The sequence below is a fragment of the Lepisma saccharinum genome, chromosome 15 (assembly GCF_977018435.1).
Source record: "Lepisma saccharinum chromosome 15, izLepSacc3.1, whole genome shotgun sequence".
In the NCBI taxonomy this organism is placed as follows: Eukaryota; Metazoa; Arthropoda; class Insecta; order Zygentoma; family Lepismatidae; genus Lepisma; species Lepisma saccharinum.
The window spans coordinates 53137844-53156188 of NC_139243.1; the positions used below are offsets into that span (position 1 = coordinate 53137844).

At 40.1% G+C, this 18345-nt stretch overlaps 1 protein-coding gene across 1 annotated transcript in view; it reads left to right on the plus strand.

Moving 5' to 3' along the window:
• LOC145999480 (pickpocket protein 28-like) overlaps positions 1-18345 on the plus strand; it is an 89397-nt gene that overhangs the window by 25599 nt on the left and 45453 nt on the right. Inside the window, exons 6-7 of the mRNA XM_083136444.1 lie at positions 233-449; positions 2718-2988. Coding sequence (XP_082992570.1) covers positions 233-449; positions 2718-2988 — 488 coding nt within the window. The remainder of the gene's footprint in view (positions 1-232; positions 450-2717; positions 2989-18345) is intronic.

The following is an 18345-nucleotide window of genomic DNA, read 5'->3' on the forward strand; positions in this document are numbered from 1 at the left end:
CTTCAAGAGCGGCATGACCCCTGGCGTCATAGCGCGCGCTGTGCTAACCACTTCATCACGTAGGTCGGCTGTAAGAAAATGAGGGGGGTCACGAAGCAATTATTCAATCTGCCATGTACGTAGATAATGGAAAATGTATCTGTATCAAAGCGTTCTTAATTTGATTAACGTTTAACTTTTTAAAGTAGCTTTTGTGCATTATTATTAATTCGATGTGAAATTTATCTTCCAGGAGAGTTTTCGATGTACACCCCCAAGGTTTGTCCGATAGGGTTAGCCACTGGACTCTGGCTAATGGCTACACGCCCAGATTGTCACAAGACGAAATACAGAAAGTCTATCCTAGGCGAGGGCTAGGAACAGGAGTTCAGAGCGGCCTCAGACTCACAATAGAAGCCGACATGGCTAGAATGGACAGGACGTGCAGATCTCCAGATCTAGGATTCAAGGTAAGATGTATTTCTACTAGGGTGGCCACAAAATGCAGACAACGGATATCCGTTCAATATATCCGATATCCGTTTCGAATGTAACGGTTAATCCGGATAATTTGGATATCCATATATCCGGATAATGTAAATAGTACCGATAAAATTTTGTAGAAAACCCGTGGATTGAAATACGAGCATGACGAATAAAAGAATATGTGGATAGCCTGTAAAACGGATAAACGATAAAAATTATCCGAATAATGCACACATTCGGATATCCGGGTAATACGAATATCAGCATATCGGATAATTCAGGTATACGGATATATATACGATATCCGGATATTTGACATGCCGATAAAAATTGGTCATCCCTAAGTTCTACAGGTAATGCTTAGAAATGCTCTATAATTTATCAGATATTCTGTGGCGTGGTTGGGCTTGTATTTAATTTATTATACCTTACAATGTGTGGTGTAGTTATTTTTTCGCCATTTCTACCAAACGCGACGATGAAGGTGATTGGTTATTAGATGAAGTGGACGATAAACAAATGAATATTCAACTACGTGTGGAATTGTCCAAGTGCTTTCATAAGCGGGTGAACTCTGTTGTTGCTTTATATTGGCTCACACCGCCTATCCTTTGCGGTTTCTAGCCATCGGTACTGCTTTATGTGATCCTACTTCTGCTTGTTGTCTTCCTCATTGTTCCTTATGGCACTTGCACGATACACTTTCACTCGTGATTTTCATTATGGGAGGGAATCCTGTTGGGTATGTTACACTTTGTTCTTCCTTGTTTTTGTTTACATGGAAATGTGTTTTCGTGCGAAGCTATACAGCGCCCACATGATGGGTGTTCGAGGCTGACGTATCAGGGTTGGGATTGACACCGGAAATGGAACATCTAGGCGAAGTAGGGTCTTATATAACGTTTCCCGACGGACTTGTCGTAAGGGGCAGTGAGAAAACAGATGCGTTATTGTTTGGCTGGATTCTCCGCATTGACAGGAAGTTGTAGGTACCGCGTGTATTCTTGCCAAATGTTGATTCACTTGAACGTGACCGTGCGCATTCTCAAGGTGAACAGGATCACTGCACGAGGTATTTTCAAAGATTGATACCAAGGTTGCTTTTGCCGGTTTTGCGCGTTCCACTTGTAGGTGGTTGTGTTTTGGATTTCATGTACACACCATTCATGCGGGTGAACTCTTTGTCACGAAATATTGTTCTCAACTACAGAACCGCAGTTAGGTAAAGGGGGTGATGATATTCAGCGAACAATTTTTCCCACAATTCATTGCACGAAATCACGCTCCGCCGCCATATTTCGCGCTAAGATATCCTGCTTTGAAAACATGTCGGGTAAGGAAATTTCCCGCTGCAAGAAGTCTTTTCATACGCTTTTCTTATTAACACGTGCGAATCTGTTTGCCCGACTTCATGCTGTTTCTTCCCAAAGTACACTGCGTGATGACTGATGACGTCAGGTTGAATGTCATCCATTATAATGGGCCGCAAGAAGTTAATTAGGTATAGTGCTTCATAGCTAATTTACACCTAATATCATATTTGTCAAGAAGCCTAGACATAATCGAACAATTACTAATTATGATTATGCCATAATTCATGTATTTATTAATATTTTTTTTCAAGGGCAATACTAAGTGATGTATAACATTTAGAAAGAAAGGTGTGTACGAGTAAAATGCTTGGTTTTGATCGGTTGGTTGAATTGGTGTTTTAATTTCATTTTATTCATGGTAAGGCTAATTAGAACTGGACCTACAGTTTAAAGAGGGATCCGAAACACTATTTGCCTCCACCGGGTATTGAACCCTGGACCCCTTGATTACAAGGCGACGATGCTACCACACCATCAGGGAGGCTCGTAAAAATTAAAAATAAATGGTTCGGATCGGGGTATATAATTTTAAAAGAATAATAGTAAACTGTATTGGCTTATACAGGGAGTTTCATAATGTTCTTCCGGATTAGGATATTTTATTGCAAGATGAGTATTGCTCTTACTGCGATGAAACCAGCACCAGTCCAACTACTCAGTTGTGGTTAGGGCCTCTCCGATGGCGTAGTGGTAACGTAATCAAGGGGTCTCGGGTTCGATGTTCTGTGGAGGCACATAGTTGTACGTATCCCACTTTAAACTGTAGGTCCAGTCCCACACCTGGACCTACAGTTTAGCTTTCTGGCATAAAGTGGACTTGCCAATCAACGGAACAGGCTGCATGCCACTTGGAACCAAAGACTTGTATCATGTTTTCAGATGGCGTTTCACAATCCAGCCGAGATGCCCACCATGTCAGACAAGTATCTGAAACTGCCCGACAACAGGGAGTTCCTGGCCGCACTCACCCCTTCCATGATCACCACCCTGGACAACCTGAGGCCTTACCACCCCGGAAAGAGGGGTTGCTTCTTCCCGGACGAGAGGAAACTGCGGTTCTTCAAGACCTACACGCAGGACAACTGTGAGTTCGAGTGCAAAGTGAACCTCACGAGGCTCATATGTGGATGTGCGTCGTTTTACATGCCACGTGAGTATTTAGTTATTTATTATAGGAGTTTATAGTTCTGACAGCACCATTTTATACTTTATTGCAGCAGTTGTACACAAAGAACACATAAGGTAAAATTATAACTTGACAGAAATAAAAAAAATATTTAGGTAAAACATTCAATTAAAGACATTTAAATATTATTACAGACCAAAAAAAACAACAAAACTCCAGCAAACATAAAAACAATAAAATACATACAAAGATAAACACCGAATTCTAATAAAACAAATATACAATCAATACACAATATACAATATATACACAGATATACAATGCTAAGACTAATTACTTAGAAGAGTAAGATATGTGTGTGTTATTTTTGTATTTATTACAAGACTCAAATGAGAACCTTAGAAGTCCATTAAAAATTGTAGGGCAGACTGTATACAGCTATATGAGGTATCAACAGTTATTTACAAAACGACCTCAAAGCTGCAACACTAATCAAGTGAGCTTCAAAACGCCATTTTTTTTATAATTTTAAAGATAGCGCCTCCTATACACACTTGCACAAGGAAAGAGGAGTGGTTTCTTGCCCTCCGTCAGCCTAAAACTTACAGAAATTTCTCGGCAAATGAAAACTCAATATCTCTGTGCATACGTACAGTGGGATCCATGAGTATTGCCGTGCAAATTGTCCATCACCATGTTCGTGTACTTTATTTGACCCAATAAGAGCTTCAAGAATTAAAAGAAAACTCAAAACAAGCTGTTGACAACTTCTGCACCAGCATACATAAATATCCATCGCTTAAAAACGCATAGGATGTAAGAGAAAGATTAATGAAAATAGTCATGGACAATTTGCACGGTAATACTCACGGATCCCACTGTACCACACCAGCAAGTTTGCTAATAGAGGAGGAAGTTCGAAAATGGCCTCAGTTCGCAGACTGGAAAGACCTTTGCAGTGGCTCATAAGTAGGCTTCGGATAGTTATGCACTAAAAAACCCTTAAATATGCATGCAAATATGCTCTTAAAATGCTCGAAATATGCTCTTCAAAATGTCAAAATATGCTTTTAAAATTTTAAAAATTTACATCTAACTCACAAAACTATTTATTAATTCCACTGTTTACATAAGTAAGAAAATATGGTTTGGCTTACCTTATTGACAATTGACCATATTTAACATATGGTTTTTGTACAGGACGAGCGAAAAGTCGCCGGACTCAATTGAGAATTTTTTTGTTCATAGCTATTTATTTATAAATTCAAGAATGAAATATGCACAATGTAGGATTTATCTTCCTGTATTCAATAATATGATTTGTTCCTGAAATTTACTATTTATTGTTACAAATTCGGGAACTTTTCTAACGTTGGAAGCGGCCCCGGCGCCCACCCAGATTCGGATGACATAGATACCTGGGGGAAACCCTAGGGGGGGGGGTGTAAAGGCGGTCAGGGGGTGATGCTGATCACATCACCCCCACTCACGACCGGATCAAGAAAGTGTGGGGCGTTACCCCTACACCCTCTATATGCCTTCTTGGCGTGGTGCTACCCGGTGGAGGCACATAGTGATTCGGATCCCACTTGAAATTGTAGGTCCAGTCCCGATTAGTCTTACTGTGCATAAAGTGGACTTAAAACAACAAATCAATCAATCAAACATATTTACCATCCTTGATCTTCTGAATTGCACGAAACGAATCGTTACAGAAGCAGTCTTTTGGAAGCATATGTATATGTGCATAAGCATATGTATATGTGCAAATGGTAACAAACGCCTAGAGGATGTGTCCTTTGCCCGTCCAAGCTCGACTGAATTGATCAATTACAAGAACTGTCCGATAAAAAAGAATAACAATTCTGTTTTAGATATATTTATATATTTTTTACTTGTATCTATTGCAAACAAGACTACTTACTGATTTGCCCGAATAAGTGTCTAAAGAAAGTGCATGTTTAGTGTGTGTTCCTTAGCCACTCATTCGGGCAAATCAGTAAGTAGTCTTGTTTTCAATAGATACATTTGCACACAAACTCGCTCCTGAAGGATGACCGGCAGAAGCCTATAATTGAGCTCTAGATATTACACAGAAAATAAAATTCTCACTGTGGGTCAAGTAATTGAACGCTACACACCGACACACAATGCACTTAATAACGATATCAAGAGAAATTGTTCGAATTAAATTCTACATTATACGACTACGTAGCGCAGACCGTCTCGAGTCCCCCTAAACATTCCTTGTATATGCTGCGCTCTGGTACCGAATGCAAGAAGTATTGCCGCTTGCATCAGGGCTCACACCACGATGTGTTCGCACAGCGCAGTGAACATTTTCTGGGTATAGTGGCTAACAGCCCCTTAGCTGCCAGTTTGATGCAACACACACAGCAATTGTGTTCAACGCAATCCGTGGAACACCGTGAGAGTCAGTGTTACCAACTATCTAAAAATGTTATCAGACGTGAAAGACGTTGTGTCAAAGTAAATTGTGTGTATATACTCGAACATCATAGAAGGATTTTTTCCGAATAAATATATGTGTGTATGTGTGTATTTAATGTGTACATAATTTAAAACATATACATGAGTGTTCACGTGCTCAATGCGAACATTATCGGGTGACGCCCCTGTGCTAAAATGCAATAAACTTGTGTAACCCTTCATACAGAAATGCACTAGATAAGATTGATTGATTGATTGATTTAGTTTATTTTACTTCGCGTTTTGTGCCTCTTGGCTAATTTGCGAAGATGGTGATGAGTGATGAAATGATGAAATTGATGAATGGACATTCACAAACAACCAAGCCCGACCAGGATTCGAACCCGGGGCCCTTGGCGTCGCAGCGCGATGTGCTAACCACTCGGCCACAGGGTCGGGCACTAGATAAGAAATAGAAACAAATTAAGGTTTTAATTTGACTCTCTCTTGTACTATTAGCGATTCAGGCTGTCTGATATGGCATCTAGTGAGGGATTTTAGAACTAATTTGGATGGTAATGCTTGCCATATAGGGTAAAACGAGGAGAGACGCCGCACCTTTTCATAACTGAATAGAAAAAACAAACAAAACATCTCTGCTTTTGTGGAAATTTATCGACATGAAAACTTAACTACAGTCCTTGCACTTTAAGAAAAAAATAATTGGCATCCATTAGGAAGAATTTAAATGGATATTTTTTTCAAATTACAAAAGCATTGAATTTTGAGTGTCATGAAAAACACGAGGAGAGATGCCGCACTGACTCACTTCTGCCTCTCTAAGTTCTTTCACGAACATTCTTTCTTCCACAGTCCACACACATTGTTCCATACACAGAGCAGGTTTCGTGCAACCATTTCGAACACGTAACACACTGGATCCAGTCAGATTTGGAAGCCGTGAGGAAGTAATTCTCCAAGCATTCCACACAATTGTTGATGTCTTGATCAGATCCACTCGCTGTAGCATCTGGCGCAGGTTGCTTTGTACCGGTTGTTTTTTTTCTGTCCTGTCTTGATCCTGGAAGTTGATTGTGAATTTTTTGGTTTCATATTTGCAAGTCTGGATGCGGAATTGAGCACTTCGGCTGACTGTTTGAACCTTTTACCTTGGCGAGGAACTTCCGGAATGGGACTCAGCTGGCGGAGGTACTTACTGGGGCTTTCAGTGGATGTGGAACTACAGGTAGATGTTGAAGGGTTTGAATTTATTCCTGGTAATTGATTCTGGGGCACAAAAGAAGGTTGTTGAGTTACTTTTGGTGTCAGTTCTGTTGCTTGCGAGGTTGTTGGTTTAACTGTGACAGGTGAGAGACTTCCTGAGGTACTCGACGAAGGTGACTCTAGATCCTGCGAATCATTATGGTCAGATATTTTGGTGTGGGTGGATGAAAGTGGACTAGGACCTGACTGACAAGCATCAGAAATGGAACAGAAGTAGTCGGGAATGGCATTTGAATTCAAAGGGTAAATGCCACAGGCTCGGAAACCTGAAATGGCATTTCCAACAGAAGCAGCTTTATTCCACGCCACACCAATGAGAGAGCCTGCTTGGTATCTTGTGATATTTCTGTCTTTATGGGTTCTCATCCATGATGTTGCTTCCTTGTTGTAATATGATTTTAATGGACCAAATACAGATCGGTCCAAGGGTTGAAGGGCTTGTGTAGTGTGACTTGGCAAACACAAAACGATAACACCAACTTCAGCCGCATACTCCAGAAGCTCTAATGCATGGACATGTGATGAATGGCCATCTAGGAGTAGAAGCGTTTTGCCTGGATGTTTCCCGGGAACGAAGTGTTCTTTGAACCATTTCATGAACAGATCAGCACTGATGTACGACGATTTAGGTAGACATCGGCTCCTGCAGGAAGTCCATCAACGAATTCAGGTTTTATATTCACGCCTTTCATAATAAGAACAGGAAAAGAAATGTTCTATCTGCACTGCAACACCCTATCAGCGTCACAATTTCTCCCCTTTCTTTTGGAGTCAATGTGTGCACAGTCTTTGAACCTTTGGAGCTCACAACCCTGTCCAGTTCTGATAATGAGTGGGAATCCTGTTTCAGCGACGTTAGAAATGTTACCTGGTTTATTCATTAGATCATGTTCTTCCATAACCTTTTCTAGCAACGTAAAATAGTTTTTCACATCTTCACGATTCATTCCTTGAGCTCTGTTGATAGAGGCCTTTGAGCTTGTCGCAAAAGAAAGTTCAGGATTTCTCCTCAGGAAGGAATTTAACCATACGTTTCCTGCCATCTGCGAATCATGCGAGAACGTGTGTTTAATATTTAATTTTTCACCAAATTTGTACGCCAACACCCTAACTGCTTGTCTGTCTGGAGCGAAACCTGCTGCACCTAGACGTTGAATATGGGAAACTAATTTATTTTCATTATGTGTACCGAAAACCCCTTCAGGTCCAAGACTCTTTTTGGAGAAATCGCCTTCTTCAATCCTTCGACATATGGTTCTCGCTGGAATGCCGAAATATCGTTCAGGTTCTCTTTTCCCTATGTCTCCGGCTTGCACTCTGGTACATGCCTCTTTCAGGGTCTCATCAGACCACGAAGCTCTAGCAGATCTTCTTCTGTATGTGTTGGGCATCTTGAATTCTGAAAATAATAAGAAACGAGTGCTTAGAAACTTTTAGACAATTTAATATTTAAGTACACTCTATTTTACATAACTTATATACAAGCATAAATAACATGTGTATATTGTTGTGTTTGTATTGCATTCTTTGTTAAAATATATAACCTACAGTACATGCAACACTGTGTTCAAAATATTCAATGTGTCAAAAGGTGAAATAAATGACACTGTACACCTTATAATATGAGGGTGATAAAAGTGCGGCATCTCTCTTAACAGAAAAATGCGCGGCATCGTTCCTTCGTGTAACTGAGGCAACAATCCTTTTTCGCGAGGAGAGATGCCGAACGAGTTGCTTTTAACTGGTTTTGTAGTTTCGGTGCAAAATCGTGCAAAAGGTAATCGCAATACTCTAATAAGTATTCTATAAAATATTTGTCACGTAGAAACTAGCGTGCGGTCTATTACGATCTATCGCACTTACCTTTCATAAAATTTCGACGGTCAATTCACCAGGAAATTTTCATATGAAGGCGCCCCACTCCTTTCCACTTCACTTCACTGGTCTCTACTGCACTGGCGTGGTGGAATGGACTAGGGATGGCCAAACGGATCCGGATCCGAAAGTTCCGGATCTGGATCCGGATCCGAAAATCCGGATCCGGATCCGAGAGTTTCGTATCTCAATCCCATTATAATATTACCAACCACGCCTTAAAAGGTATGATCTTCGATTACAAAGAAATTTCTCATTAGTTAGTCCTACAATAATTTTTTTCAAGTGTTGTTCCTAAAATACTTGCTACGCATCGGCTAACACACTCGTGCACAAAAATAATCTTACTTGTTTAACATAAAATGTCAGAGGTGATTTTGTAAATGCCATTGAAACGAATATGTATTCATTCGAATATATTGGAAATGGAAACACACATAAATGTGAGACATTCCATTCCAATATGAAACCTTTAACACATAGAACAAGATAGAAATGTTATACAAAAATTATACAATTTTTCTACAGTTACAGTTTTACAAATTAAAATAAAACATTATAATATATGCAGTGTTATATAATTACAAAGTGTAAGACTAACAATGGAGGTTATCTAAGTGTCCCCCTCCGATTTCCATGAAACTTTGCAGGTGTATAGTGGGGCCCAATGGAAGAAATAACTGTTTTTTTTTTTGTTTCAGCTAAAAAACTGTTTTAGGGGGCAAAACCCCCTCAAATGTCAAGATGAGGACAAATTGAAGTGAGGATCTGACCCATAGGCGTAGCTAGAACTTTATATTTGGGTGTGCATAAAGAAAAAAAATGAGGTCTTGTACCTTTTTAATAGCATATTTTGCAACAGAATCACTTGGCTCTTTAACTGCACTGATGTTTGTAAAGGAATATAAATTCACTAAATGACAGTGTTGGAAATTTCTGAATATATGTAGTAGAAAAAATCAAATTGCATAGAAATTACACACACACAAAATGTTCATAAATGTTACAAACAAATACATCAAAATACACGTCATCTATAACAAGAGACGTCTGTCAAAAGGTACAATTCATCAATACCTTCATTTACATCAATAGACTAAGTTTTTTCCTGTTCCACAAATAGCAAGAGCAGGGCTTCCAATCTATCCTGCTTCTGACTTTCTCTTAATTTAGTTTTAACTTGGGAAAGCTTGGAGAAAGCTCTCTCTCACACGTGCAGCTTGAGACAGGTATAGAAGAAAAGCGCTGTAGTACAGAGTAGAATGCAGTAAATATCTTCTTTCTCCAATGACATCAAAAAATCGAAAAACTATAGACACCCGTTTCATCAGCGATAATGCACACGTTTGTACCAAGTAATGACATTTTCAACTTCTTACAAACTGCCGCTTTTTTTCTCTCTTACTGAAATATCTGTCTTTAATTCTCTTTGATAAAGCAGCCCATTAGGGTGTGCCTAGGCACACCCGGCACACCCCGTAGCTACGCCTATGATCTGACCCCTGTTTCCCCCTCCGATTTCCATGATACTTGGCAGGTGTGTGTATAAACGGGCCCAAAGGAAGAAATACGTGTGTTTTTGTTTCGGCTAAAAAACTGTTTTAGGGGGCAACCCCCCTCAAATGTCAATATGAGGAGAAATGTAAGTGGGCACTTGACCTCTGTGTACCCCTCCGATTTCTATGAAACTTGGCAGGTGTATAGTGGGGCCCAAAGGAAGAAATACGTGTTTTTTTTTTTTGTTTCAGTTAAAAAAACGGTTTTACGCGGCAAAACCCACTCAAATGTCAAGATGAGGACAAATTGAACTGGGGATCTGACCCCTGTGTTCCCCTCCGATTTCCATAAAACTTGGCAGGTGTGTGTATAAACGGGCCCAAAGGAAGAAATACGTTTTTTTCTCTTTCGGCTAAAAAAATGTTTTAGGGGGCAACCCCCTCAAATGTCAAGATGAGGACAAAGTGAAGTAAGGTTCACCCTCCGATTTTCATGAAACTTCACAGGTATAGGGAAGGTGGGGGACTTTGCAACACTTTTCAGTTTAATTTTTTTTTATTCAAAAACTGTTACAGTTGGATCAAGTTACAAATATGCTATGAAATGGTACATCTTTTGGCTACTTAAGAAACAAATATGAAATTTTAATTTTGAACCTCAAGTGAGAAAAGTCTGTTAATTTAAAGCAGGTCCGAGTGTTGCTATGTGCCCCATGCATGGGGTAAGTTGCAACAGTGTTTGGGGTACGTTGCAACAGGGATTATGCGTTGTCTGAATGACACTATTTGCAATCAATGCACACATAATAAGGATTTCTCTCCGCGCACAGCCAATGGGACCACATTTTGCATTGTTTGCACTGCACCCAGTCTTCTTCTTCTTTGTAGGATTCTCCACACACTAAACAGTGATATTCTTTGCAGGAACTTTGGAATAATGTTTCCTTGCACGTAATTTTCTTCTTGCCCTTTTCCTTTGCTCTACTCTTCTTTGCATCTTCCAAAGCCTTCAGGTGTGTCTGTTAGAATGGCACATCGTTTACGTTTACGATTCGTCGTTTTCCTGGGTTTAGCCTTTGGGTATGGACGAACATTTTGAGGAGAGAAGGAAACTTTAGGTCTACTCACTACTGAAGACATTTGTGTGCCACTTGGACCCGGCATTTCAATTTGCGAAAGCAAATGTTCATTTTGAACATCACCTGAAGATGTTTAGTTGGCACTGACTGCATCGCACCTGGCAGTTAGGACTATGTCATCACTATCAGATACGGGAGGCCTACTATCTATCTGTTGTGCTGGATTTCGTCGATCTGAAACGAAACACGACGCAAAGTCGCTTTCTTGGAATACCTCAGAATTGAAGGGAAATATTCCTGTTTGAACAAAACCTGATGTTATGTTGGTAGGGGTAGCTGTTTTCAGAAATGCTGTTTTAACTATCTGTGGTATGTCGTAGATTGTAAGAGTTTTTCCTGGATGATTCTTATGCCAAGAATCAATTGCTCGGCCACACACTTTCTTAAATGGACCAAAAACACTGACATCTAACGGTTGTAGTCGATGCGAACAGTGTGGAGGAAATGACAAAAGGGTAATATTATTATTTTTGCATTCATCTAAAGCTTAGGATTCACCTGAGAAATGAAGTGTCGAATGAATTGGACAAACGTTTCCTCAATCATCCAACCTGAATCAGTAGCTGCTCCAATGGAGTCTGTTAGGCCATCTCGAATGAAATGGTCCCGAAAGTTCTTACGTGAAAATATTAGCATTGGAGGTATAAAAGTCCCTTGAGCACTAACTGCCACTGCAACTGTCACAAGTTCACCTCTTTCTGCACTGCTCACTATGCCAACCTGTTTTGTTCCTTTTTCGAGCTACAACCTTATTTTGTTTCATGACAGTTGTGACACCAGTTTCATCCATGTTCCAAATTCTTGAGGATCAATAATTGTTTCTGGACAGAACTTCGGAAACTTTGTCAAGAAACATGCGCACATTTTCTTCGTTGAAACTGGACATTCGTGCTAAAGAAGTTGATTCAGGCAAGCGCACCGAAATATCTTTGTTTCTCTGTAGGAATCCCCTGAGCCATTCAATACCAGCCATTCCGTTTACAGACCACGATGAAGGAGCACTTATATCAAACTTAACTGCACAGAGATGAGCCAATTTTCGCACTTCCTGTGGTGTTAATCCAAACATAATCTCACTGGAACGCTGCAAGTACATTTTGAAGATATTCTCTTCTTCCTCCGAAAACACTTTTCACGGTTTCGCATAACCACAACTTATGTTCTGTCCCTCATGAGGACCACTTTCTTGTAATTTCTTCTTTTGTATGTATCTTGAGAGGGTTGAATAATGAATGTTGAACTCTGCAGCCACTTGTCTTAAGCTGACATTTTTTGTCATCTTCGTGTTCCAGGACTAAATTTGCTGCTATCCATCACATCAGGCGGTGTAGTCCCCTTTTGGGTCTTCCTCTTGTAGTTCCTCATTTTGCAGGCTACCTGAAACAATAGAAATAATAATAATAATAATAATAATAATAATAATAATAATAATAATAATAATACGGCAACAATTATACAGCAATTCGACAACAATAGTTTCGGTGGAAACATAAGAAGGAACAATTTTTTAGAAATAAATCTGCAAGACGAAAGAGACCATTTCAGAAAGCATAACAATATTAATGTTCCGTGCTGGTACTAGAAATTACATGCACGTGATTATAAACAAAAATTCATTCACAATTTACGTATATATCTAGCACTACTAAGTGAAATATAGTGTTCTCTTGCCGTACTGACGTGCGTGTAATTTTGTATAACAATAAATAAGTGAAAATTCAAAATGTGTGTTGGTTACTGAATATAGGACTAAATATATGCGATCACATTTTTCTTTTACTTGAAAAGATTGTAAAATTAGTAAACAATAAACCGTATTTCGATTTATCACATTCGGGACAGTGAACAATTACATTCAACATCTTATTAAAGCGCTGGTCTGTCATGGGGCAGTTTGCAACATTGTGGGGTTAGTTGCAACATCTGTTGCAACTTGCCTCACCGACATGTTTGATTAAGAAAGCTATTCTTGGCTCCACAAAAATTGCATAACATAAAAAGCAATATCACTTTCCACACCTTCAATAAACATGCTTTCAATTGACCACATGTCGCATGCTGTGGTCATTTATAGGAATTGCGTATTAAAAATTGTAAGAGATTCTTAAAAATTACTCACCGTCCTCAAAATTCTTCTTTCTTCCTCCACTCTGACAACATCTGAAAAACTGGTGTAACGAACGGTTCATCAGAGACACCTACCAACGTGTGTTGGAACGACAGTAAGCGCAACGCAGTAGAGCCATCCTACATAACATAAAAAGCACTGTTGCAACGTGCCCATGTTGCAAAGTGCCCCACTTTCCCCTATAGAGGGCCCCAAAGGAAGAAATACGGTTTTTTTTTTTGTTTCGGCTAAAAATAATGTTTTAGGGGGCAAAACCCGCCTCAAATGTCAATATGAGGACAAATTGAAGTGTGGATCATCTTACCCCTGTGTCCCCCTCCAATTTCCATGAAATTTGGCAGGTGTATAGAGAGGCCCTATGCCCCCTGTTTCTTCCTATGCCATATTTACGTGGTTTCGGGGTCGGATCTCCACTTCAATTTCTCCTCATCTTGACATTTGAGGGGGGGGGGGTTCCCCCTAAAACGGTTTTTTAGCTGAAACACAAAAACACGTACTTCTTCCTTTGGGCCCCTCCATACACCTGCCAAATTTCATGGGAATCGGAGTGGCACACAGGGGTCAGATCCCCGCGTCAATTTGTCTTCATTTTGACTTTTGAGCAGAGGTGTTCATTTTGAGTCAACCTCCCCTCACCCTCACCCTCCGAGATCGCAGTCGCCCTCGCCCTCCATCGCCCTCACCCTCCAAGATCGCAATCGCCCTCGCCCTCCACCGCCCTCACCCTCCGAGATCGCAGTCACCATCGCCCTCCACCGCCCTCACCCTCCAAGATCGCAATCGCCCTCGCCCTCCACCGCCCTCACCCTCCGAGATCGCAATCGCCCTCGCCCTCCACCGCCCTCACCCTCCAAGATCGCAGTCGCCCTCGCCCTCCACCGCCCTCACCCTCCGAGATCGCACATCGCCCTCGCCCTCCACCGCCCTCACCCTCCGAGATCGCAATCGCCCTCGCCCTCCACCGCCCTCACCCTCCAAGATCGCAATCGTCCTCGCCCTCCACCGCCCTCACCCTCCGAGATCGCACATCGCCCTCGCCCTCCACCGCCCTCACCCTCCGAGATCGCAGTCACCATCGCCCTCCACCGCCCTCACCCTCCAAGATCGCAATCGCCCTCGCCCTCCACCGCCCTCACCCTCCGAGATCGCACATCGCCCTCGCCCTCCACCGCCCTCACCCTCCGAGATCGCAGTCACCATCGCCCTCCACCGCCCTCACCCTCCAAGATCGCAATCGCCCTCGCCCTCCACCGCCCTCACCCTCCGAGATCGCACATCGCCCTCGCCCTCCACCGCTCTCACCCTCCAAGATCGCAGTCGCCCTCGCCCTCCACCGCCCTCACCCTCCGAGATCGCACATCGCCCTCGCCCTCCACCGCCCTCACCCTCCGAGATCGCAATCGCCCTCGCCCTCCACGACCCTCCATCCGCCCTCACCCTCCACCACCCTCCACCAACCCTCACGTCATTACTAGTGGGTTGATTTTTGCTTTTTTTGCATTTTTACCTTGAGGAAAATTCATATGCTTTCAACGGTTTCATTCATATATATATATATCTTGATTTGGGATACTCTGGCAACCTTTTAGAGTTCTATCACAGGTGTTAGTGTATATTTGAGCTTAATGTGCTTATTATTGCATATACGTATTGGCAGTAATTTCCATGCAATCGTTCATTTTCAACTTTGCCTGTTTTTGTGTGAGTGTGTGTGTGTGTGTCTAATCTGTGCTATATGGCCTGTGGGCTCTAGTTGGATGGGTCAAGAACATCCAGTTATTGGAAACTACTGTTTATGCTAAGATCAAGAAAAACTCCTCCCACATCACATCAACCAGGGACATCTAGAAGAATGAGTCACATTTCTAGGTGCCAGAAACAGTAGCAGGGATGCATTATTTGTTCATTATTTGTTGATTATCTTTGTAAATCTGTGCGTCTGTCCGTGCCTGAGTGATACCTGTTTGGGGGGAAGGTTAAAAGGGGAATTTCTCTTTCAGCTTGCAAATGTTCATTCTTTGGGGGCTGACCCCTTCCTCCCACACACACATACATAAATAAATATACATGCCAAGGTGGGGGCTGTCACCATCCGTTTGAAAACCTGAACAAATTGAATAAATATTTACACTTTATGGAAATGTGAATAGTTCATTATATAAGTAGATATGCAGCAGACCCGGAATACAACGGAACTCTGTTCCGGCAAATCAGTTTGGTGGCGGAATTTAATTCCTTCTATGGTATGGCCGTAGACATGGGTTGGGTTCAACAAAATTTTTTTGGGCGGGATCAGACCATTGATCAAATTTCAATAATATAAATAATAACAATAATAATAAATATTATTATACAATGTTAATCAAAATACCATAAAACTTATATAATTTAATTCCATTATTATTATTATAATTTTCATTATTATTATTATTATTATTATTATTGCTGTTATCATATCCGTGAGGAGACTTTCGTTCTCGATCCACCAGATGAACAGCATAGCTGTTTTACATTGTATATTTTACATTTAATACAGTTAGAGTACACGACATGTGTAGTTATTCTTTTTTGTTAATATCTTTTATATTCGTTGTTCAATAAAAGCTTTCAAAGTGAGACAGCTGAACATTTTATTTAAAAAAAAAATTGGAATTTTCAAAACTGTGGAACCATTTATTATTTCGATTAAATGGTAGATTATGATATAAGTATAAAATGGTTTCTTTAATGTACACTATTTTTTTCGATCTAATGAAACTTTTATTTTTGTTGTTCTGTTCGAATACTAACTGAAATTTATTTCTCTTATTAATAATAAAACTGTCTTGTTATTTCTCTTATTAATAGTAAAAATGTTTTGTATCTTGAAATGAACTATGCAAATTCCAGGGGGTCCATGAATCGGTTTTGGTTCGATTCTCTCCTCCCGATGCTCATAATTGTTCTTGTACTTACCAAACAGTCGACAGCCGACAGTCGCTATGCACTAAGTACGTGTTTTATAGGACTGCATGTATACACTACATAGGCCGCTGGGTGGAGGGTGGTGAACGTAACGCGCTACGAAGCTGGAGGTCCTAGGTTTGAACTCCTGTCAAGGAGGATTAAAACCTTATCAAATGGGGCAACTTAAAGGTCGGAAAGGTAATTTTGGGGCACCCCAAACCCATTTTTCAGTCAGAACCAGAAAAATACACTAGAAAGACAACAGCAGAAGTGAAAATGGATCAATGGAGGTGGGCTGTGATTCCGAGAAAAAACTGTTTTGCACAAGTTTCGGGAATTGCAAATGTTTGAAAATTCTAGCTCTATCATTTGATTGATTTGGCCTTCTTTACTTCGCTTTCTGTTACTTTTAGCTGATTGCAAATATGAGGATGAAAGATTATATGATGAAATTGATAAAGGTACATCGATCGTCTCAGCATTGTCTCCCCTTGTATTTTGAAAAGCTTCGAATAAATTTTTGAAAATGGGATACTGATTTTGTTTCCTGGACGTCCATTTACAACATGTCAGAAGTTTCGGGGGGAGGGAGGTTGAACCTTTGAACATCCAAAGTCCCTCTCTAAATACGGCCATGTGCTGTGACACTGGACAAAGATTTTATGTACATAATACGCCATACAAAAGTCCATCCTTTGTCACATTAATTCTTATAAACAATAGATGAAGAGGAAAAGTGAAAGTTCTTGTACTAAATTTGTCCCCGGAAATTTAGGAAAAATAAATTCGATTTAAGATGAAAATGAAATCGTACCGGCATCATTTTATAAATGGCAGTTAAATAAAAACTCCATTACGCTGGGGATGGGAGCTCAAACACGCATCCAATAGATAACATTAATCACTCACATACAGCTCCTACTTTATGCGGCAGCGGTAACAAATCATATAAATTACTTGAATGTCTTATCACTCGAATACTTTTATTCTCGTTCTTTGTCTTTCAGATGTGCGCATTTTAAGACTGTTATTGCTTTTATTTTCTGTTACCTACGGAAATCTTTCTAGCACACATGTAGACACTCCAGGAAAGGAAATATATGTCTCTCCAAGAACTTCAAGTGGCAATGGCATCTGAAATTATACGATTTGGTCTTAATTGATTTCATATTTGAATTGTCGCTCTCAACGCCATCATCGACCGAGTATTTACTTTCTGAACACATAGCACGTGTACCAGTACTGCATACCATATTTTGATAAACCATGCTCTAGTGGTAGGTTTTACCACCATTGACCAAGAAAATACATTCTTTATGTAGACACTTGGAAGTTTTGGTATTTAGTTCCTTCCTTTAATTATACATCTCTCCAGATTTACAGTTCCTATACGGATATAAACATGAGCTTATTGGAGATGAAAGAAAGTTACAATCCTTTCCCTGTACTCATTGGGTAGAACGAGGCACTAAAAAGTTAACATATTTGCCCTATGATAATATATATAAGTCATGTCATTCCATGTCAGTTCAACCAAGTAAAAAAAGAGGTTTTGGAACCTATGTTCTCAGATTTTGATGAAACTTGGCACATTTAATCCTTTCATGCTGGTGACAAACTACATTCTTTTCTCTATCTTGTCTGGTTTCATTTCTACAGTTTCTCAAACTTTCAGTGATTCATCCTTTCCTCTATTCCCAAAGCCTCCAAGTGAGCTGCACTGTCTTCGAAAAATAATTCTATCTCCCTTACAAATATTCAATCTTTTTGAAATTTCACAACAATGATAACCAAGTAATAAGAATTCCACTTATATTTTAGTAGACAATTAAATTAATAAACTAGTATTATTATCTAATTTTTTGGGACCGAAAACTTGGTTTACTAAAATTTCAATTATCATCGAGAGGGAAAGGTGCAACACCAACACAAGTATTTTTGTAATGAACTTATAAGATCTAACTTACCCAGAGACAAAATTGATAGCTTTTTCTTTCCTTCTAAAAATATGACAACTTATTTCTAAAAATGTTTAAAAACGGCTACCGGATTTTATATTTTTCAAATTAATTTAAAATCTAAG